Source organism: Sapajus apella, unplaced genomic scaffold (genome assembly GCF_009761245.1).
Source record: "Sapajus apella isolate SASKATOON/1434 unplaced genomic scaffold, GSC_monkey_1.0 scaffold13, whole genome shotgun sequence".
In the NCBI taxonomy this organism is placed as follows: Eukaryota; Metazoa; Chordata; class Mammalia; order Primates; family Cebidae; genus Sapajus; species Sapajus apella.
The window spans coordinates 25,255,726-25,278,178 of record NW_022436953.1 but is presented as its reverse complement, the minus strand read 5'-3'; the positions used below and the strand labels follow the sequence as shown (position 1 = coordinate 25,278,178).

The 22,453-nt window shown below is 49.6% G+C and overlaps 1 protein-coding gene across 29 annotated transcripts in view; it reads right to left on the bottom strand.

Annotated features, from left to right (window-relative positions):
• The window catches only part of TACC2 (transforming acidic coiled-coil containing protein 2), a 257,255-nt gene that overhangs the window by 154,811 nt on the left and 79,991 nt on the right, over window positions 1-22,453 (bottom strand). For 27 of the 29 annotated variants that reach the window (XM_032281873.1, XM_032281868.1, XM_032281893.1 and 24 more), the window contains 2 exons: window positions 14,943-20,180; window positions 14,276-14,389 (listed from right to left, as the gene is read on the bottom strand). The exons of the other annotated variants lie outside the window; for them this stretch is intronic. In XM_032281873.1, coding sequence (XP_032137764.1) covers window positions 14,276-14,389; window positions 14,943-20,180 — 5,352 coding nt within the window. The remainder of the gene's footprint in view (window positions 1-14,275; window positions 14,390-14,942; window positions 20,181-22,453) is intronic. 29 annotated transcript variants of the gene reach the window in all.

The following is a 22,453-nucleotide window of genomic DNA, read 5'->3' as shown; positions in this document are numbered from 1 at the left end:
TGAGCTAAGTCCTCACATTCCATGAAGGGCTGTACAAGCAGCAAGATACATTCCTGAACTGTAACCCAGCAAAACTCGGTTACAGGGTGGGGAGATGTATTTGTAGAAGGGATTCAAGCCTTCTAAAAATTCAGTCATTTCCTCTGCCCATGCTAAGATGAAATGTCAGCCAGAACCCAAAATATACACAAGGAAATGTGTGGGTGCAGCTCCGCACATGGCTCTCAGCCTCAGCCAGAATTTCTAGATGTGGCCTTGGCATTTTCCTTGAGGGCACACAAAGCCCACTTTGCACAAGCCAGGTCTGCAGTGCTCGGACAGACGTGTGCTCGATGAGCCAAAGTGCTGACTGCTGGACTCACAGGCCACGTGTACCTGGCCGGGCTTCCCCAGGGGCCAGTCTGCTCCTGCATTTGAACGTGGCCTAGTCCCAATTTAAAATAAACCTTTGACTAAATAGGAAGCAATACTCTGCCTGCTGTACCTTCTCTGGCAGAAAAACAACTTTCTCCAGGAGATAGTCAGATGTCCAAGTGACATCATGAAAAATAAAATATGTGATGGATCAGCTGCAGTAGTGCGTGAGTTGGTAGCTTGGGATGTAACTTCTGGCGGCTCAGGTGAAACCCTGTCTTTACTAATATGAAGAAGCTGGGCGTGATGATGTCGATGTTTTACGCTGCAACAGACAAAGAAGCATAACCGAGCTGGTTTAATTTGCTTCTGCATGCCTTAGACCAGATGTTCTGTATTGTGTAGAAATACCTGGCGAGCTTTGAAAATGTACTACCCCCAGGCTACACTCCCAAATCCATTAAATCAGAAACTCTGGGGGTGGCATCCAGGCATCAACTTTTTTTTCTTTTTTGAGACAGAATCTCACTCTGTCACCAGGTGCCAGGCTGGAGTGCAGTGGTGCGACCTCGGCTCACTGCAACCTCCGCCTCCCAGGTTCAAGCAATTCTCCTTCCTCAGCCTCCCGAGTAGCTGGGACTACAGGCACATGCCACCACATCCAGCTAATTTTTTTGTATTTTTAGTAGAGACAGGGTTTCACCATGTTGGCCAGGATGGTCTTGATCTCTTGACCTCGTGATCCACCCGCCTCAGCCTCCCAAAGTGCTGGGATTACAGGCGTGAGCCACCGTGCCCAGCCACATCAACATTTTCTAAAGCTCCATGAGAGTTTTCAGTGTGCAGCCAATGTTGAGAAGAATGCCCTAGCCCCCTTGCTATTCAAAGGGTGGCCCATAAACCAAACAGCACTGTTCAAACTCTAATGGGTGAGGCATCGCGCAGTACCTTGTAGTAGGCAATACTGTCTCGGTCAGCGTGAGCACACTTTACGATGTTCGCACAATGACAAAATCACCCAACAATGCGTTTCTCAGAACAGCTCCCCATCATTAAGCAATGCATGACTACAGATTCTAACTCAGCAGGCCTTGGGTAGCACCTGAGACCCTGCCTTTTTCTTTTTTCTTTTCTTTTCTTTGTAAAAAGGATGGGGTTTTGTCATGTTGTCCAGGCTGGTCTCAAACTCCTGAACTCAAGTGATCCTCCAGCCTCAGCCTCCCAAAGTGCTGGATTACAGGCGTGAGCCACCCTACCCAGCTAAAAACAATTCTTCTATAAACATTTGTTGAGAGGCTACTATGTGCAGCCCACTGTGCTAAGGACTGAGGACCAGGCACAGTCCCTGCCGTTGTGGGGGACTCTCTCCAATAATGATAGATGTTCCTGGAGTGATAGATGCCAGTTCTGGTCAAGCATTTCTGGGGCACTATTTCACTGAATCCTCATGAGGCAAGTACTAATTTTATACTCATTTTGCAGGGGAGGAAACTGAGGCATCATGAGACTAAGTAATATGACCAATGTCCTACATATCAAAGCAGCAGATTTGAACCCAGATCTGTCCAGCTCAAAACACCCAATCTCTTCTGCAAATGACAAAATCCCATTCACCAAACCGTAATACACTTGCCCTTGTCAGGCTAAAGAAAAGAACCCTGCTACTCCGGTGGGAGGTGGGGGTACTCCTGGGGAGTCAGAGGGTTGGGAAGGCTTCACAGAACTACGTTTGTCTGAACCTCTACTGTCTCTTGAACCAGAATGTGGTCCCATCCAGAGCTACAAGTAGAGGTAGGGGCAAGGCAGGCAGAGGGGTCACCCAGAGACAGGGTACATGGGTCTGGCCCACATCTCTCAGCCACACTGGAGTTCTGCCTCTTCTGTCTTTACGATCTGGGCTTGCCTCTGCACTTACACCCTTCCCCACATTTCTATACCAGAGGAAAAGGGGTGTAGAAGAGAAGATGCAAAATGACCTTTGTTAGACCTTACAGCCAGCAGCTTCTCAGGACGCTTCCTTCTCCAGGAAGGAGCAGAGAGCTTTCCTCCTAGAGTCAGTCATCATAGTCACCAAATGCAGAATGCAAAGAGAGTTTATTTTTATTTTTTTTGAGACAGAGTCTCACTCTGTCCCCCAGGCTAGAGTGCAGTGGTGCGATCTCAGCTCACTGCAACCTCCGCCTCCCAGGTTCAAGCAATTCTCCTGTCTCAGCCTCCTGAGCAGCTGGGACTATAGGTATGTACCACCACACCTGGCTAATTTTTGTATTTTTAGTACAGACAGGGTTTTGCCATGTTGGCCAGGCTGGTCTTGAACTCCTGGCCTCCGGTGATCCACCCACCTTGGCCTCCCAAAGTGCTGGGATTACAGGCGTGAGCCACTGTGTCCAGTCCTAAAGAGAGACATTTCTGAAAGCAATAATGTCCCCACAGAAGGGGCAGTTTTCTACCTTCCATTTTTACAGAATTCTCTCCATTGAAGATAAAATATGAACTGAGTAAGAGGTATACACAATGCTTCAGCAGGAGCCTGGTGGTTCCTGACACATAAGCTTCCCATCTTCATGAAAAAACAAAACCAAACCCTGCAACAATCATTAAGTGTGTTTCATCTTCCATGAATTTATAGCCCGCTTGTAAAGAAATGGAGCTAAACTGAGTTAAGCTGCAGCCTCTGTGCTGTGCCGCCCTGGCTTTCCTTTGCTTGGCTGATAGTATTTGCAGGAAGGTTGCAGAAAAACCACCGGGAAAAGCTAGTTGGGACAGTGCTTGCAGCTTCTTTAATTCACCACAATCTGGGGAGTGTGTGGATGCTGCTGGGCAGGACAGATTCCCACTAGAGTTCAACAGGAGAACGTTCTGCTGAACCTGGAGTTTCATCTCCTTCCAGCTGAGTGTGTCAGAAGGAGACTATGATGACTATGAATGCCCCAGCCAGGTGTGAAGTGGTACCCATCTCAAAGGTGAGCTTCCCTGCTACTCAGCCTTGGGTGCCAGAGGAGCATCTCCCAGCCATCCTCCATAGGTGGCCCGGAAAGGCAGTCTGGCCCAGGGTTGAGACCTAAGCCCAGACTCGGCACTCCCACTCTGACCCGAATTCTCAGTCTGCCAACTCCGGCATGTATATGTTTCAATGCCAGCTGCTCGGTCACTTGCCAGGAAGGGTCTGCTCCTCCAGCTATTATGCCATGGCGTCTGGCAGGCAGGGCCAGATGACTTTTCATCCTGCCCTTTCCTCTGGGAAGTTTGGAATGGCCTCACAGCTCTAAGTGTCCTGCCAAAATAGTCGAGGCGGTTTGTCCCATGAGATGTGCTCAGCGCGGCCATGCTCACCACACAGGCGCACTCCCACCCACTAATGTTAGCTTGCAGCCTCTCTGCAGCCGCTCCTGGCAAGAGGTTAACCCCAAAGCCCTAGTTTCCACAAGGAAGGGAATGCATTCCCCACAGCGCCAGATGGCTCCACTTGCATCCTATGTAATACTGTAACACGGAGGGCCACCCCCATCAGGAGGCGGAGGCTGCCAGACGGGAAGGAGCATTAGAGGGTAGTGGCACATTCCAAGGAATCCAGGCCAGATGTACGTGAACTTCAGCAACTATCCATGAGCCCATGTGTAAAAACACAGGCACCTACCATTAATCTACCTTAATATTATCATCATTTAAATGACGATGGTAATATGAGTGACAGCAATAAGAACAGTAACCCCTGATACTTTGGTGCTTACTGCATGCCAGGCGGGCACTTTGCTAAGCTTTTCACACATTATTTTTATGTAGCTCTTTGTGGTGGATCCTAGCATCATACACATCTTTCAGGTGAGAAACTGAGGCTGAGGGTGGCTAAGGAACTTGCTAGAGTCTAACAGCAGAGCTGGAAGTTAGACGCAGCTGTCTGCCTCCAAAGTACTGTCTGACCTCGTTTTCCAGGACAGGAACCCTCAGCCTCACCTGATAGCCAGCTTTGTTGAATTATGCAGCAAATACGCATGCAGTGCCTACGGTACCTCGTGCAAGGTATCAGGTGCTGGGTAACCAAGAGTCGTGCCCTGAAAATCTAACATTCCCCAAGAAACAAGATTGTAGCTTATTCTCTTGACCAGAGGCCAAGACCAACTCTATCAAAATGGCCACAAACATATATCCAAGCAAACATTTCTAGAAAGACACCTTAGGATCATGATGTCCAACTTCCTGATCCTACGGGGGAGGGCATGTAGCAAGCAGACAGGAGCCCATGAGCAGCCGACTCCTCAGGTGCGTGCTGGGCTCTGGGCTGGGAGTCAACAAACACACCTGTCACTCACTGCCCCGCATCAACCCGCCTACCCACCCACCTAACCATTTACCCCAAACCTCTTTCTAGCCAAGGAGCCTGTACCCAGTATGTCCTGAAAGCCCATCTCAGCTCTTCCCCGGTGGGAGAGCCCTCAGCTTCTCCTTCTAAGTGCCTGGCCTGGGTGCACATTTGCTGAGCTGGCTATGGGGAAGGAGCTGCCCAGAAGACCCCCCGCAGCTCAGGGACCTTGCCCACAAAGTCTCCACTGCAAGCTGACTTTGTGTAGGGTGTGCAGTGTCTCGGCTCATCTTCTCCCCACTGAAACCCTCCTTTACCCTCGGGTCCTGTTTCTTTGAGACAGGACCTCACTCTGTCACCTAAGCTGCTCCCAGGAGTACAGTGGTGTGATCTCAACTCACTGTAGCCTCGACCTCCTGGGCTCAAGTGATCCTCCCACCTCAGCCTCCCGAGCAGCTGGGACCACAGGCATGCACCACCACACCAGGCTAATTTTTATTTTTTTGTAGAGATGGGGTCTTACTATGTTGCCCAAGCTGCTCTCTAACTCCTGGGCTCAAGCGATCATCCCAGGTGGAAGCCACCATGCCCGGCAACCCAGAAGGCTTTTTTCCTAAATACCTTCAGCAAGCCTTGCAAAAGAAAAGCACATTAAGAGCATCAGTAACTAGACCTGTTCCAGTGCCTTCCCTGGAAAAAGAAACACTTTCACAGTCTACTTCTGAGTCAGCAGGCTGCTAAAATATTTAACACTGGACAACTTAACAGGCAGTAAGAAAGTACAGAAGAAAGAAGGAGCTGAGATGCTGTAAGCAGGGGCCTGTCCCTCACCCTGCCAGTTTTTCAGGACAAGAACAGTGTAGAGACATCAATTGAAAAACCACGTCTGCCCATTTGGGCTTCCTCCCATCCCAGTCTGGTGAGGGGCACTCTTGTAGGTGTGGCCACTGGAGGGGCTGTGGGCAGGGAGGGTTTACCACAAATGCTGCTGTGAGGAGCCCATTCACTGGCCCATCCAGGGCTTCTTACAATGCCAGCTCAGAGGCCGGGCACGGTGGTTCATGCCTGTAATCCCAGCACTTTGGGAGGCCAAGGCAGGTGGATCAGAAGGTTAGGAGATCAAGAACATTCTGGCCAATATGGGGAAACCCCATCTCTACTAAAAATACAAAAAATTAGCTGGACATGGTGGTGCATACCTGCAATCACAGTTACTTGGGAGGCTGAGGCAGGATTATCGCTTGAACCAGGGAGTCAGAGGTTGCAGTGAGCTGAGATTGCACCGCTGCACTCCAACCAGGGCAATAGAGAGAGACTCCATCACAAAAAAAAAAAAAAAAAAAAAAAAGGAATGCCAGCTCAGAGATGGGTCCACAGGCCTGGGTGTGAGGTCACATAGGTGAGGCCAAGGCCGCAGGTGCAATGGGACGCCTCCTTAGGTGCAGGAAAGACACCTCCTGCTAATCACGTAACTGGGCAGATGTGCCATGAACATACCTCAGCCTCCACTCTGAAGACACAACCACTTGGTTTTCCCTCCTGCAGAGCCAGGCAGTGAAGGAGAGGAGGGCCCAGGAGGGTCTAACGTTCACCAAGCACCACCAGTGCCTGAGAAACGGTCCAGGGCTTCACACACACAGCCTCACCAAACCCACGGGCTCTGATGGCAAGAATTAGTCTCTGACATGTGAAGAGTAGCTTCCAGTTGGGTGGTCCTGTGTGGAAGCCACTAGCCCCATGTAGCTATTTCACTATAAATTTTAATCAGTTGAAATTAAACAAAATTAACAGTTTGTTTCCTTAGTGGCACCAGCCTCATTTTAAGTGCTCAAGAGCAACCTGTGGCCGGTGGTGACCGTTTTGAAGAGTGGAGATACGGGACATTCCCATCACTGAAGAACGTTTCAGGGACAGCACTGCTATAGGGAACGACCTCCCCAGGATTCCACCTGGGTAGTAAGAGAATCATCAGTGTTCTGAACATAGATCTGATGTCTGAAAAGCCTTGAGCTTCTGGTCCCAGTTCCAACTTTTATTAGCTTTTTGACCTTGACCAAGCCATGTCACCACTGGGAGCTTCCATTTCCTCATCTGCAAAAGGGGTACACAAACAGCACGCCCCGACGGTTGAGGCGAGAAAGAACCATGATGCTGTGTGTGGAATTACTGTGGCCCAGACGGAGGAATCGATGAAAGGGAACTTACACGGAGCACTTGTGGCAGGTGCTCTCAATGAAGTGGCTCATTTAATTATTATTGTTATTATTTTGAGTTTATTCTTTTTATTATTATTATTATTATTATTATCATTTTGAGGAATCTTGCTCTTTGCCCAGGCTGGAGTGTGGTGGCATGATCTCAGCTCACTGCAACCTCCGCCTCTCAGATTCAAGCAATTCTCCTGCCTCAGCCTCCCAAGTAGCTGGGATTACAGATGCATGCCACCATGCCCAGCTAATTTTTATATTTTTAGTAGAGACAGTGTTTTGCCATGTTGGCCAGGCTGGTTTTGAACACCTGACCTCAAGTGATCCACCTGCCTCAGGCTCCCAGGCATGAGCCACCTTGCCTGGCTGCTCATTTAATTCTAACAGCACTGTAAGCAGGTTCTATGTCACTCCCTTTTACACGTGAGTATAATGCCCTGCGAGGCAATGCCCGCAGGATCACAGAGCTAGAACTTGGGCTCTGTCAACTCTGAGGCCTGTGCTTGTCCCACTCTAGACCTCAGAATCATATGGTCTTTTCTCGAAAGCCTAGAAGCAGAATTGGGGTGGCTGGCTTTGCTGAAAGGAAGAGCCCCATTCCCCCTCCTGCGGAGGGTCCCCAGTTCAGCACAGGTATCTGGGGGGAAACTTGCCATCAGGGGCCAGAACCCAGGTCTAGTTCTGCAGCTTGTTAGCTCCCTACTCCCCTCCCCATTCCGAGCCTCAGTTTCCTCCTTCATAAAGTGAGAGGCTCAACAAGAATGCCTCCACATTTCCTTCCAGCTCTCACCAGCTAGAGTGTAAAATATTCATCTCTCAAATATTGATGCTTAAACAAACCCAAACCCAGGTCAAACACAGTGGCTTCTAGCAGTGGCCGTAATGAGAGGTTCCCAGAGAGGAGCAGATCATTTTGGAAACATTCAATTTGGGAAATCACCACCTTGACCTTAATGGAGCTGGCCCTTGACTTTCAAGTGGCAGTGAACAGCTCTTCCATGCTATGGGTTCAAGTGCAGTATGAACAGGGGCCAAGGGGCAGAGAGGCTCCCAAACCCTGGAGAGCCAGAAGCCAAGGTGGTGGTGTGCCTGTCCCAGCCACCTGGAGACAGTAAATCCAGCCCCTGCCTCCAAGGAGGCCGCCACCTTTTGTGCAGATGCTTCATGAACCCACTTTCTAAAGAGACATGGTGGCTCATGCCTATCATCTCAGTGCTTTAGGAGGCCAAGGGGGCAGGATTATTTGAGGCTGGGAGTTCGAGACCAGCCTGGACAACATAGTGAGATGCCATCTCTATAAAACATTTAAAAATTAGCTAGGTATAGTGGCACGCACCTGCAGTCTCAGCTACCTGGGAGGCACAGAGGCCGGAGGGATGCTCGACCCCAGGAATTTGAGGTTAGAGTGAGCTATAATCTCACCAAAGCACTCCATCCTAGGAGACAGAATAAGACGTTATCTCTAAAAATAAATAAATACAGAGACTTGGAGCTTTTTCAAATGACAGATTCACCTCTCAGAAAATTTGTTTTACTTATGAAACACATAAAGGCTACATTTTCAAAGGCCCCTTTACTTTTGTATATGATTGTTCATAGTGACTGAAGCTGTTGATAAGAACACAATTTGTAGAGGCTTTAGTTTCCCAAGTACATTTGAATCTGTGATCTCATTTCACATAATGAGCTCCTTGTGGGCCAGGCAGGGTTCTTGGAGCCCCCACTTGACAGACGGAAGCCAAGGCTCAGAGACGTGGAAGGGCTGGAGACAGACGTTCATCCAGTTCCTGCGTCTACCGATTCCTGCGTCTGTTACCATTTCATTTGGAGATCTTGGGCATTGCCTCCTTTTGCTTAATTTTCAGGATGCTTTCGAATAAGTACACTTCAAATTACACGAGTAGTTACCGTTGTAATCATACACTTACCATATACTAGCTATTATCCTAGAGGCTTTGGAAACATTCCAATTTTATCCTAACCCCAATCCTAAAGGGGAGATGTTATTTTCCCATTTTATATAGAGAGAAACTGAGGATTGAAAAGTTAAGCAGCTTATCCAAGGTAGCGAAGCCAGTAAGAGGCCAATGGGACCTCAATGCATCTGTCTCACTTAACTGCCTCCCATTTGAGAAGAATTGCTGTAAGTGACATTACCAAGTGTCGATTTCCTATGTCATACAAAATCGGGGGTAAGATCTGTTGTCCTGGCTTTGTCTGCTAAGAGAACTATGCTTGAATGTTGTTTTTTCTTTTCCTTAATTTACACAGGTGTAACCATCCTCTAAAAGCTTATTCTTAAACTTGACAACGTGGTGTCACAGCTGGTAATCTTAGAAGGGAGTGGAGAGAGAAGGAAGCAGCAGGGACCAAGTGAGAAGGAGGCGTGAGGGGAAGAGAGACAAGCGGCCCCAGCGAGGCTTTCAGGCCAGCCAGGCCAGCCTTGACCGGAGGCCAGCTGTCCTCCCTCCACTTTTTAATTCAACTTCCCTTCCCCATTCAGCCTAGGTTTACACAAAGACCCTAAGCATCTGGGAACAATTTAATTCTCTTAAAATGCACTAATACTTGAAAATACCTTTCCAACCATTTCCCTAAATCGAGAAAGAATAAAGGAGAGACAGAAAGAGAGAACAACTCCCTTTAAACACATATTCAACAACAACAAGCTTGGTGATATCCAACATCGATCCAGAACTACGTGTCTGAACATTAGTGCTATGTAACCAAAACGCCAAATTCTAGACTTTCCAGAAACAGGAAGATAGTCATATATGTACATAGCTGAAATTGATTCAAGCACCTTCTGCAGAACAACCTGAAACTAACATGAGGCTGTCTCCGAGTCCCAGGCTTTTCCACAGGGAGCATCACACAATGTACAGAAATGTACAGTCAGTCTCTGTACATTTCATTCTATACATTTCTATACATTGTGAGTGCCTGCTTCTCTGAGTGAGGGCTCACAGACCCCCCATGGGTGTGCGGTGTGACTGGAGGTAGGCAAAGCAATGGGATATCCATGCTGTATCCACAAGCAGTGTCAATTTGACCTTATAGGATGGAAAACAAAGCAGTAAACATATTTATGCTACCTTCATGTACATGTGCATGAGACTGGGTTATCAAGCTAGCCTGTTGGCCAAGTGCAGTGGCTCACACCTGTAATCCCAGCACTTTGGGAGGCTGAGGCAGGCAGATCACGAGGTCAAAGAGATCAAAGCCATCCTGGCCAACATGGTGAAGCCCCGCCTCTACTAAAAATAAAAATATTACCCGGGTGTGGTGGTGTGCACCTGTAGTCCCAGCTACTTAGGAGGCAGAGGCAGGAGAATCACTTGAACCCAGGAGGTGGAGGTTGCAATGAGCTGAGACTGCACCATGCCACTCCAGCCTGGTGACAGAGAAAGACTCTGTCTCAAAAAAAAGAAAAAAGAAAAAACAAAACAAAACAAAAAAAACTATTCTGTTACCAAATTAGAAAAAGACACATTTCTTAGATATTGAATCTGATACGTGGTAACAGCCCTATTCAAATCAGCAGAATCTTCAAATTTCAATCTACAGAAGCGTGTCACCTGATAACTGCCAAGAGAATAGAAAACTTGGTTTTGCTTTGCTTTGCTCTTCTAGAGGTAATTTGAAACAGTATTTTGATGGTGAAATACAATAAAATAGGCTACACAAAGATACTCAAAGTGTTGCAGTGAAACACAATCTCAAAATATTTAACTTGTAGCAGATCACTCCGGGCTGTGCAGTAGGGGGTATGAAAGAATTCACTCTCCTCAGCCATTGAAATATTTTAGCAGAGAAAGAATTCCATGCTGGAAAAGAAAGACAGCCAGGTTGGAGTTTCAACCTCAGGAGAATAGACTGAGATCCCAAAACCATCTCTACACTGAAGAGAGACAGAATCATGCAGGTCACCATACCAGAAATGCCCATCACAAAACAATAAGGAATCTAACGCCTGCTGGGTATCAGAACAGGCACGTTCTGGCACCTGAATCAGGGGTCTCATTTAACCCTCATGGCAATTCTTTAAGGCAGGTACAATTGTTGTCATCCCCATTCTACAGATGAACAAACTGAGGTTATGTATGTAATTAGTAAGGAGCAGAGCTGGGGTGTGAATGCAGAAACCTGTTCCTGAACTTCATCCACACCACAGCTCCTGGCAGTGTCCACCGAAGTCTGACCACCCAGCCTCCCCGAGGCCGCTGCTGACTTCCACCTTCAAAGGCAACACCTGCCCCTCCCGGGAAGTGCGGCCCCTGGCCTGGCAGGACTTCCTCCGGGACCTACCCAAGTCCACGTGTATGGCTTCCTCATGGTGAATGGATTCATGAGCAGTTCAGAGCCTCTCCAGCAAGAGAAAGAAGCATTCTCAACCTGGCAGGCTGGGTGAGAAAGTCCAATCCAAATTTCTTCCGGAAACCCTCAACCAATGTTAGGAAGCCCTCTCCCCAAGAGCCCAAAGCACAGGGAAGGCCAACTCTTTATGACCCCATTTCCTTCAAAGACCAGGGAAAAGCAGCTTCTGGGGCAAATGATCCAAGTAGAATGTGAGCCAGGCATTCAAAAGCCACATATGTCATTTTGTAAATTTTGGGAGCCACATTAAAAACAGAAAAAAGAAATAAATGAAATTAATTTTAGTAATACATTTTAACCCAATAGATCCGAAATATTATCATTCTGCATATAATACTAATTATATGCAAAATGACTCGTGATATATTTTCTTTTTTTTTTTTTCTTTTGAGACAGAGTCTCGCTCTGTCATCAGGCTGGAGTGCAATGGTGCAATCTCAGCTCACTGCAACCTCCACCTCCCGGCTTCAAGTGATTCTCCTGCCTCAGCCTCCCGAGTAGCTGAGACTACAGGCGCACACCACTATGCCCAACTAATTTTTGTATTTTTAGTAAAGACAGGGTTTCACCATGTTGGCCAGGATTGTCTCAATCTCTAAACCTCATGATCTGTCTGCCTTGGCCTCCCAAAGTGCTGGGGTTACAGGCGTGAGCCACCGTGCCCAGCCACTAAATTTTCAACATTGGGTGTGTATTTTACATTTATAGCACATCTCCAACCACACATAGCCAGGGGCTGCATTACTGGACCCAGCAGCCATAGAGAGTACAAAAGTCTCAGCAGGAACAAAGTGAATAGGAACACTATCAGAACCTAAAGTTCCGCTGCTGTTAAAACCGTAATCAGTCATACAACTTCAGCCATTAAAATCTGTTTGTAGGCTGAGTATGGTGGCTCATGCCTGTAATCCCAGCACTTTGGGAGACAGAGGCGGGAAGATTGCTTGAGACCAGAGTTCAAGACTAGACTGGGTACCATGGTGAAATCCCATCTCTACAAAAAAAAAAAAACAAAACAAACAAAAAAAAAAACAAAAAATAAGCTCGGCATAGTGGCACACACCTGTAGTCCCAGCTACTAGGGAGGCTGAAGTGGGAGGATCACCTAAGCCTGGGGAGGTCGAGGCTGCAATGAGCAGAGATCATGCCACTGCACTCAGCCTGGGTGATGGAGTGAGATCCTGTCTCAAAATAAACAAATGAATGCAGAAACATTTTTTAAAAGATTTGTTTTTAAAGATTTTTGATAGCACTGAAAACACTAAAGAGTGTTTTGATGGCACTCAAAATCCACTAAAATGAAAATATACAAAATACAAAATAAGCATAATTGGTAGGTATTGTGGTTGTGGCTTTTTCTCTATCTACTTTTCTACACCTCACAAGTATTCTGGAAAAATGATAATTTATAATACTAATTTAGAAATTATAATTTTAAATTTAAAGTAATTACAATGAGTCATGAAATATTTACTGCACTATTATACGTCTGGCTCCGCATGATCCAGGAAGGTGATAAGATGTCTAAGGACTCTGAAAAAGAAGCCACTGATCTGGTCATTTGTGGGGTGGGGAAGGCTTTTCCAGGCTAGACAGATATTTCTCCTACCCCTTAACTGGGCATATAACAAATACATAAGAGCAAAGGCTGCAGGAAATTGTACTCTCAGTCAGTGGCTGAAACGGGTGTCAACTTGCATCTGTTTGCGCAGCACACGCCCACATCCACACTGGCCCAGGGCGATGGGAGTCACTACTGCCGGGCAGCAGAGGCAGCTGGGTGTCAGTGGAAGTGTTCAGACTGAAAAAACAGGTGATCGTGCATTCTTTTCGAATGTGTAAAATATGAATCAGATCATTTATAAAATGCCTGCAGCTGTTTGGTAGGGTACACAGGTACTAATTTAAAGTCCAATTCCACCCTACTCATACACACAAGTGTGTATGCATGTGTGTGTGTTGTGTGTGCACACAGCACCAGAACAGTCAAAGGCCTAGGGAGGCGGCAAAGCTTGTGCACAGTGAGTCTGTGTGTGTGCGCACAATATCTCCATGTCCCCAAAAGGATGCGACTTCGAGCAGCAGCTTCTGCACAACACTAGGTGGCGTTTCATTTAGAAAAGAACAGGCAGGCACACTGCCAAGTGTGAAGGTCAGTGGTTCACGGTGACATTTGCCATTTGTCCTCCTTGAATCTCAAGATCTCCTGGAGTGTAACTGCTGTTGGTGAGCCATTCCTGCTTCAGAGACTAAATAAGCACTGAACCCATTTGCATAAGACGTCCTGAACTAGATGAGTGGGTGCCTAGAGATGATGCAGGGGGAGTGGGGCTGGGGTATGATATCTAGGGGCTGAAGGGTTTCTCTCTGTGAGGATGACAATAATCTGAAATTGACTGTAGACATGATTGTACACTGTGAATATACTATAAGCCATTGAACTGCACACTCTAAATGACTGAATTATATGGTATGTGAATTGCATCTCAATAAAGATTCTTTTCTTTTTTTGACAGGGTCTCATTCTGTCACCCAGGGTGGAGTGCAGTGTCACGAACATGGTCACTGCAAACCTTTACCTTCTGGGCTCAAGAGAACGATCCTCCCACCTCAGCCTCCCAAGTAACTGGGACTACAGGCACGTGCCACTGTGCCCAACTAATTTTTGTATTTTTTGTAGAGATGGGGTTTCACCATGTTACCCAGTGATGGTCTCAAACTCCTGGGCTTAAGTGATCTTCCTGCCTCGGCCTCCCAAAGTACTGGGATTACAGGCATGAGCCACTGAACCCAGCCTTTTTTATTTAAGGTAATAAAGTCAATTATGAAAGCAACTCATTCAATCCCTTTCCAACAACGGAGCTTTTAGTCATCCCAGATGCTACTGTACCTGTACATAAAATAGGAATGGCCATTTGCTTCTTTCTTATATAAGAACACATGCTGTATACGGACTACTTTCCTTTACAAAACATCCAGTGTGTCTGTGTCTAAGTAAGGCATCATGGCCTTCCAAAGACCGATATCCTTCACTGACCTTTTTGTTCCTTCTGCACCTCTGGCCTCATCTGAAGTGACTTTATCCACGACTTTTGGGGCGTCCTTCTTAGGAACCGAAGGTAAGATGGATGGGCCATCCCTGGGGCTCTCTCTGGGATAATGAAAGAAAGTGATGGATAGGATAAGGGAGACAGTAGGGCATCACTCCCTGGGCCCTACTGAAAAAGCAGATTTCCCAATTAAAGCTTTCAGTGGCTGCTGCAAAAAAAAAAAATAATCCCTAGGGGAGGAAAAAGAGCTTTAGGAATCAATGGGTCTGAGATACTTTTGAATCATTTGGGGCCCCCTGCCTAAATAAATCCAGAATCAAAAGCAGATGTATCTGGACTCCAGAAAAATTTATGACTGACTGTAGCCTATCAGGCAATAGTGCACAGTCAGCCAGTAAACAGTTCACACTTTTCCAGTGGCTTAAATTAGATAAATTAACGGACACAAGAAAAGAAACAAGACAGTCAACAGCTTCCAGCCCCCATCGTTCTCACATTCTTCAGAGCCTCAGGACACCCAGAAGGGGTAGCAGGCTCATTTAGCAATTAGACATAGAAAACGACTCGTCTATGCCACTGACTTTTAAAAATCAGGCTGGGAATCACCTTTGAAACTGAGCAAACATTCCTGTGGGAATTTTTTCATTTAAGTACCTGTCAGCGTGGAGCGGTTCTGAAGCCAAATGTTGCAGCTTCGGGTTGTGAGTTTCGTCAGGTTCTGGAAGTGAGGAGACACACACCTTCCCATCCCCGGCAGGAATGGGGCACTCAGGCCCTGGCTGCTCCTTAGCCTTCTGGGGCCTGGCTGGGCTGTCCCCATGAAGGGCAGCTGTACCCTCCATCCCCTGGGTCTTGTCAGAGCAGGCTGCGTCCTGACAGCTTCCCGGCAGCGCCAAGTCGCCAGCTGCGATGGAGAACGCCCTGGTAGTACCTGCTTCAGGCAGGTCACCGGACACACATGCCCGTGTCTCAGCTGTGCTCAGGGTGATGTCACCCTCTGCTTCTCCAGCAGCGCCTGCCATCTTGCAGGGCTCCAGGGGAGTGTCTGCCATTTCTTCAGCTGGTGGTGCAGGGGTGCTCTGGTTGCCCGGGGCATTTTCCATTTCTAAGATGCCAGCAGTGACTCCAGGCCTCCTCTCACCCCGAAGCATGCCAGGGGTCCAGGGCTCACCATTGGCCTCAGGCATATTCAAAGCCTCCCTCTGGGGAGAAGGGGCTTGCAGGGCACAGGTGGACCCTGGAACCCCTGTGTGAGCAAAGTTCCCAGGACGGTCTTCTCCGTGTGGACTGTCGCAGGCGGATGTTTCCTGGTGCTGCTTTCCAGAAGGGTTTTTGTCTTCAGCCACAGCCTCTTCTCCATGGCTATGGGGGGCCACCTGGAAGGCAGCGGCTCTCTCCACAGGGAGCTCCCGAGTAGCTGCTGGTGAAGGAAGACCTGAAGCTAATTCCTGCCCGCTTATCTCCTGCTGTGAGTGAGCCTGGCCTTCCAGGCCTGGCCAGGCTGCCCCTGGCCCCTCTGGCCTCTCATCTTCCCTCAGTGTGGGTGAGATACCTGCCATTTCCTTCCCCACACTGGCACCTGACAAGTTCTGCTCCCAGGTCAGCCCTACTGGACCCAGAAGCTTGTCTGAAGCTGGATCCTGCAGAGCCAGACGGGAAATCTCAGCCTCTCCAGTCAACTCTTGCTTCTTCTCCACCTGGAGTGGAGCAGGAGGTGCAGGGAGAGGGGTGATGTCCACTCCTGGAGGCTCATCTACAAGCTGTTCTAGGCCCAGTGGCCTGGTGAGGTCCTTGCCTGCTGCACTCCTCCCAGCTGCTGCCTTTTCTCCAGGTGCAGTCAGGGCTCCGAGCACAGGCTTCTCAAAGATCTTGGCGATGTGTTCCCTAAAGTCTGGGAAGCCGGCAAGGGTGGCGATTTGCTCAGAGTTTGTGTCCACACCACCTGATGCGCCCTGCCTTGGGTCCTGGGGACACGCTCCCATCGTCTCCATGCTGCCCTCTGTCTCTCCTGCTGCCATGCCCTCCTCGCTGGCCTTGGCACCTGCACCCAAAGCCGTTGCTGCTTTCTCCTCCCCTGTTGCCTGCTGGCCCTTGGCCAGAAGTGGCATCCTGTCCAGGCATGGCATGGAGTCCACAGGTCCCTCTGTGGTTCCGGCTTTGGGGCTGCTGCTGTTGGCTTGCACTGCAGAGATTTCTCCACCTGTAGGTCCTGGTTGCAAGAGGGAGGTGAGGGAGCCAGCAGACAGCTTCACGGAGGAAGCATTTTCCAAGGCAAGCAGGGGCTCCCTGACAGGACGGGGGCTTTCGCCAGGAGCTCTGGGGCCTGCGGAGGAAATGGCTTTTACTCCGCTGTCTTCTGCTCCTTTCCGGATAGCACTGTTGACATGCAGGTAAGGGGTGTCAGGAGCAGCCACTTCTGGTGGCCCAGACAGCTGGAGCTCCTTTGGGTCTGGGACAGCCTGGTGGGCAGAGATATCCATGGTGCTCCTGGGAATCCCACCCTGCTCTCTGGCTGGCAGCCAGGCATCCTGGCAGCTGGCCGTGGGCTGCTCAGCTTGACAGGGCTCATGCAGGGCAGAGGTAGAAGCTTCCTCCCTGGAGGTAAGGCAGTGCTCTGTCCGAAAGAAGCCACCACTTAAAGTAGCTTCTCCCAGTTCCTCTGGAGCCCGCTGCTTTCCTGGGTCTCCTGCATCAGCGCTCCCACCAGTCTCAACAGCCCCCGCTTCACCACCTTGCTCCCCAGCTGATGGGAAACTTGCAAGAAGCTTTGGGGCCTCTTCATCCAAAGTGGCCGGGCACTCCATTTTCTGCTGTGGGGCTGGCACTGGTTGCTGCCTGCCTTCCTGGGTTTCATCACATGCCTCTGTCTCTGGGGCCTCCTGGGTGGGTGTGACTCTGGGGCTGGCAGGCGCCAGGGCTGGTGGGCAGGGAGCTGCATCCAGGAGTGCTACTGAGTCAGGCTGACAAGGTGGGGCCTCCACTGTGTTTCTACTTGCCACCTCCCTCTTACTCAAGCCCCAGAGTGAGGAACAACCATCAGCTGCTTCAGAAGCTCCTGCATCCCTTTGACATGCTTCTTCACGCTGGCTGCCTTCTTCCAAGGCATCAGCCAACGCCTGTTGAGACGTGTTTGGCCCCTGCCCAGTACAGCAAGTTTCCTTTCTGCTCAAGTTCCCTGCAAGAGGAAAGTCTTTTAAGACATCTGCCGCTGGAGGCGAGACCCTCAAGGACTGACCGTCACCGCGTGCTCCTTCTGGCTGCTTCTCCCCCAGTGCAGGCAACTTCTGTCTCGTTGGTGCTGACAATTCTAACTTTTCTATGGGAGAACTCTCCCAAACCGTGTCAGTGGGAGATGAACTGGGAGCATCAGACAGGCTGCCTTTGGAGAACTCACTTTGAAGTTCTGATCCCAAAGCCTGCTCCTGTCCTCCATGGGTGGGCAAGTTCATACCTTCCTGAGGTTCCACAGGTTCGTGGATTTGGGAAGAATCTGCTCCCTGGTCCTTAAAACCTGGATGGCTTGGATAAGTCTCTCTCCCATTTTCAGGTGGCTGGGCCTGCTCCTTGAGCACATCAAAGATGGATGCCTCTGGGTCTGCCTGGGATGCCTGGAGATGCTGCTCAGAAGATAGTGGGGGCCATTCGGAGGCAGCTTCTCTTATCCAGCCTTCCCCCGGACAGGACGGGATTTCCTGCTGATCTTGGTCCAGGCTGAGCACCGCAAGCCCCAGGTCTGCTGCCAAGTTCTCCCCCTTGGGGGGATGTGGCACCCCAGCATGAAATTCCTGTCTCAGTGCATCACACCCCGGCCCACGGGGTTGACCTGGGGATGTCAGAGAGCCCGCTCCATCACAGCTGCCCATCTTCCTTATTTCCAATGTGTTCTCCCCTTCCGGGGCTTTGGGTCCAGCCTCCACAACAGGAGTTGGCAGAAACTCTGATTTCTCTGATTCTGAAGTCAGAAGAGGCTCCATTCCACCCGGTCCTTCCCCACTCTGAAGGGTGTCAGGACATTTGGGCTGCAATCCTGAGCCCTCCCAGATGGCTCCTTCGGGAACAGTGGGCTCACCAGCTCCATCTGGCACAGGGGGCAGGATGGGGTCCTCCTCACCCAGCTTGTGTGGTGGGCCAGATGCATCGGCCTCTGATGTCTGAGAGTGAGGCCCGTCTGTGTGCCTGGCACCCCCCTTTCTGGGTGGCTGTGCTGAGTGTGAGCTGAGATGGTCTCTGCTCTCTGCATCACTGCTTGGCTTTGAAAGCTCATCTTTGCCTACTTCCTGATCATGCATGCTGCTGGAAGCCCAAGAGTCCTCTCCTCGCAGGTTCCCTGGGTCTGCACTGTCAGGCAGCTCTGGGGCTTCTTCCTTTCCTCTAGGGCTGTCACAGGGGGATCCGCTTCCTTCTTTCACCACAGCCGGGCTTGTGGCATCTTCATGGGCCTCGGCTCCATCCGATGGCCCCAGTGACCCTCTGCCACTGTCACTTCGTGCATTGGGAAGAGGAGGGGGTGCTACTTCTTGTTGGACCACATGGCTTTGCTCCCTGTTCAAGTGCTCTCCCCCCTCCTGGGATGATGGGACAGGAACCTCTTCAGAGCTCCCTTCTGGATGCTCTCCCTTGCTTCCAAGGTCTGATGTTTGCCTCTCCAGTCCCAGCAACCCTGCATCCACCACCTCTTCTTTGGCTGCATCTGCAGAAACTGGCATCCCAGCCTTGGAAACTGATTCCCTGGACAATGATCCAGGTCCCTCTATGGCAGTAGAAATCTGAGCAGCTGGGAGTGAAGCGAGTCTTGAAGCTGGATGTGCTTCCTCGGTCGGAGTGAGCAGGGAGGGCTCCAGGCTCATAAGCAAGCCCCCTTCAGGCTGGCCGCCTGCCGCCACACAGACAATTTGACTGGGCTCGGTTCCTTGCATCCCTGTCTGTGGGTGACCCTGAACATCACTGGTGTCCAGAGCCTCCTTCCCAGAGCCCCCATCCCCTGGCACCAGGGCAGGACTCGGTGAGCCCTGGGGCAGCTGTGTGTGTGGCAGATACGCTCCCACTGGCTGCTGGCAGCTCTCCTGGGAAGCGGCATTCACTTCTGCTTCTGGGGCAGCCCCTGCATTGCTCCTAGGGCAAGGGCAGGCCCTGAGGAATTCCAAGTCATCTGTTAAATACTGAGGCGGCACCTCCACTTGGCATTTTTCTCTGTCTGAGGCTTTCAGTGCTGGATCTGGTGGGATCAGGGCCTCTGGTCTTAGGAGGGACTTCTCTAAGACAGCTGAGCTCTCTGTGCCCAGCTCAGCTATGGCAGCGACATCAGGGGTCACTTTCACAGAAGCCACCCCCTGCCTGGACTCTGCGGGGGGAAAGCCACCTGAAACCTCTTTCCCTTGGAACTCTAAATCACCAGGCTGATCCCCCTCTCCACATGGGGGTGCCTTCGTTGGCTCTCTGAGAGGTACTGGTGACATTCCAGGTGACTGGTCAATGCAACTGGAGAAGGAGGAGGAGGGCTTCTGTCCCTCTTCCTTTGGCTCGCTCTCTCTTCCAGCACTGGGGATGATGGGAACCTCTTGGTGTGGAGTAGAGCTGTCCCTCTCGGGAAATGCCATGACGTCCCCTGGGGCATTTGGGGCAGGTTCCCTCCAGAGGGACTGAGTGTGAAGATCATCTTCAGGTGCCGCTGCTGGACTTGCCAAGCAAGCTTCCGGGGGACACTCGGCAAAGGGCATGGAGGACGAGGGGTGCTCTCGCTCCTGGGGCGGTGGCGAGCCGGGCAGCAAAGAACCTTCTGGTCCCCTGGCTCCCTGTGGGTCCTTCCTTGGCTCAGTCACCTCTGGGGACACAAGGCATGGATTCAGGCTGGCAGAACTCTCAGAAGCGGTGCAGAAGCCTCCAAGACCAGCGCTGCCAATGATGAAAACATTTAATGTTTCATTGGTTCTCAGGAATGGCAAGGACAGAGCCACACTGCAGGCAGGTCCCTCCCCCCCACAAAAGGCCACCAAGTGCCCCAACCACAGACACACCATCCTCATGCAGCTCATTCCTCTCTGCGAGAGCCCCCCAGTCCGCACCCCTCCCGCAATGCATGCCCTTGTTTTCTCCAAAAGCCAGGGCAGGGCATCTCAGACGCTCAGTGTGGGCTTTCCATGCTGGTCAGCAGTGAAGACAGAAATGTGGCAGCTCATTTGTAATAGTCTAAAATGCAGGTAACCCAAAAAGGTTTCATTTGTTTGTTTGTTTGTTTGTAAGACAGGGTCTTACTCTGTCACCCAGGCTGAAGTACAGCAGCACACTGACCGCTCACTGCAGCCTCCACCTCCTACGCTCAGGCGCTCCTCCCACCTCAGCCTCCGGGGTAGCTGGGACCACAGGTTTTCGTCACCACACCCAGCTAATTTTTTAATTTTCTGTAGAGATGGGGTCTCGATATGTTGCCCAGGCTGGTCTCAAACTCAAGCACTCCTCCCACCTCAGCCTCTCAAAGTGCTGGGATTACAGGCGTGAGCCACCAGAAAGTTTTAATAAGAATGAATCATCATAGGGGATTTGAACCAGTCCTGAGAATATTATAGGCTGGTCCCCAGCACTCCTGGAGATCCTTAGGTGTTCAGGAAAAAGCACAAGTTGGTAACGCCAGGCTTTGAAATAAAGAGCGATTCCTGCTAACAGTTAACTTGATTCTTCACATTTAACAGATGGGACAGTCAGAGGCATAACCCCCAAATCATTTATATTTGGCTGTGGAATTTCTGCACCTAACCTATGTGTAACTTCTGAGAGCCAAATCACCTTCATACCCATATGTGTCTTAACTTGAACACACTTGTCTGAGTGATGTGGGGGGAAAACTGAAACATGCAGAGAACTTGGGGGAACCTGGCTCTGATTTCTGGACTCGCTACAGATAATGATCTAGTTATTATAGACTGGCTTATTACATGCTGTATTTGGACTATGTTGCTCAATTCTACACAGTTTTAATGCTATGCATTTTTCAATTTTAAAAATAATATGTGGCCAATGCAAAGTCTGAAAAATGCAGAAAATAATAAGAAAAAATACTGCCACGTGCTTGCCACAGAGTTGTAGTGAATTTCCTGATTTTTCCTACACAATTGTTTGGGGGTATAATTTTTTAATTTTCACATAATTATGATTTATATACTTGTTATGATCCTATATAGTCTAGTAACAAGAGAAATTGCTCAAGGCAAAGTTAACGGAAGTACAGTTTTTCTAATGCTTTTACCATTTTCTTTAAAGTTATTATACAGGAAATGGCAAAGGAAAATTGATGGAATCTTTTTGTAACTGTTTGTTACATGCACACATATTCACACACACATAAACCCACAGTGTTCTGGATGTGGCTAGTGGAAAGATTCTACTCTCAATGTCCACTACCAAAATTCCAGTTTTCCACGCCAGACAGGGCACATGCCTTCATACATGGATGCATACAGTGAGGCGGTGAAGAGCATTTTTGTTCCATTTTTAAAATATGTGCTATGAACTGAATTGTGCCCCCCTCACACTCCCAAAGTGACCGTATTTGAGACAGGCACTTTAAGGAGGCAGTTGGGTTAAGTGACGTTATAGTAGTGAGGCCCTAATCAGATGGGACTCGTGTCCTTTATAAGAAGAGGAAGAGGCCGGGTGCATGGCTCACACCTGTAATCCCAATGCTTTGGGAGGCCGAGGTAGGCAGATTACTTGAGCTCAGGAGTTCCAGACCAGCCTGGGCAACATGGTAAAACCCTGTCTCTAAAAAGAAATATAAAAATTAGCTGGGCGTGGTGGTGCACACCTGTAGTCCCAGCTACTCAGGAAGCTGAGGTGGGAGGGTCACTTAAGCTCCAGAGGTTGAGGCTGCAGTGAGCTGAGACCACGGCACTGCCCTCCAGCCTGGGCAACAGGGACCCCATGTCAGAAAAAAGAAAAAAAAAAAGGAAAGGAAGATATACCAGGAATGCACACACACAAAGGAAAAGCTTTGTGGGAACATCATGAGCAGATGTCCTCTGCAGGCCCGGAAGAAAGGCCTCACCAGAAACCAACTCCACCAGCACCCTGACCAGGACTTCCAGCCTCCAGAACCATGAGAAAATACATGTCTGTTGTTGAAGCCACTCAGGCGGTGGCGTTCACTCACGGCAGCCCAAGTATGCTAATAC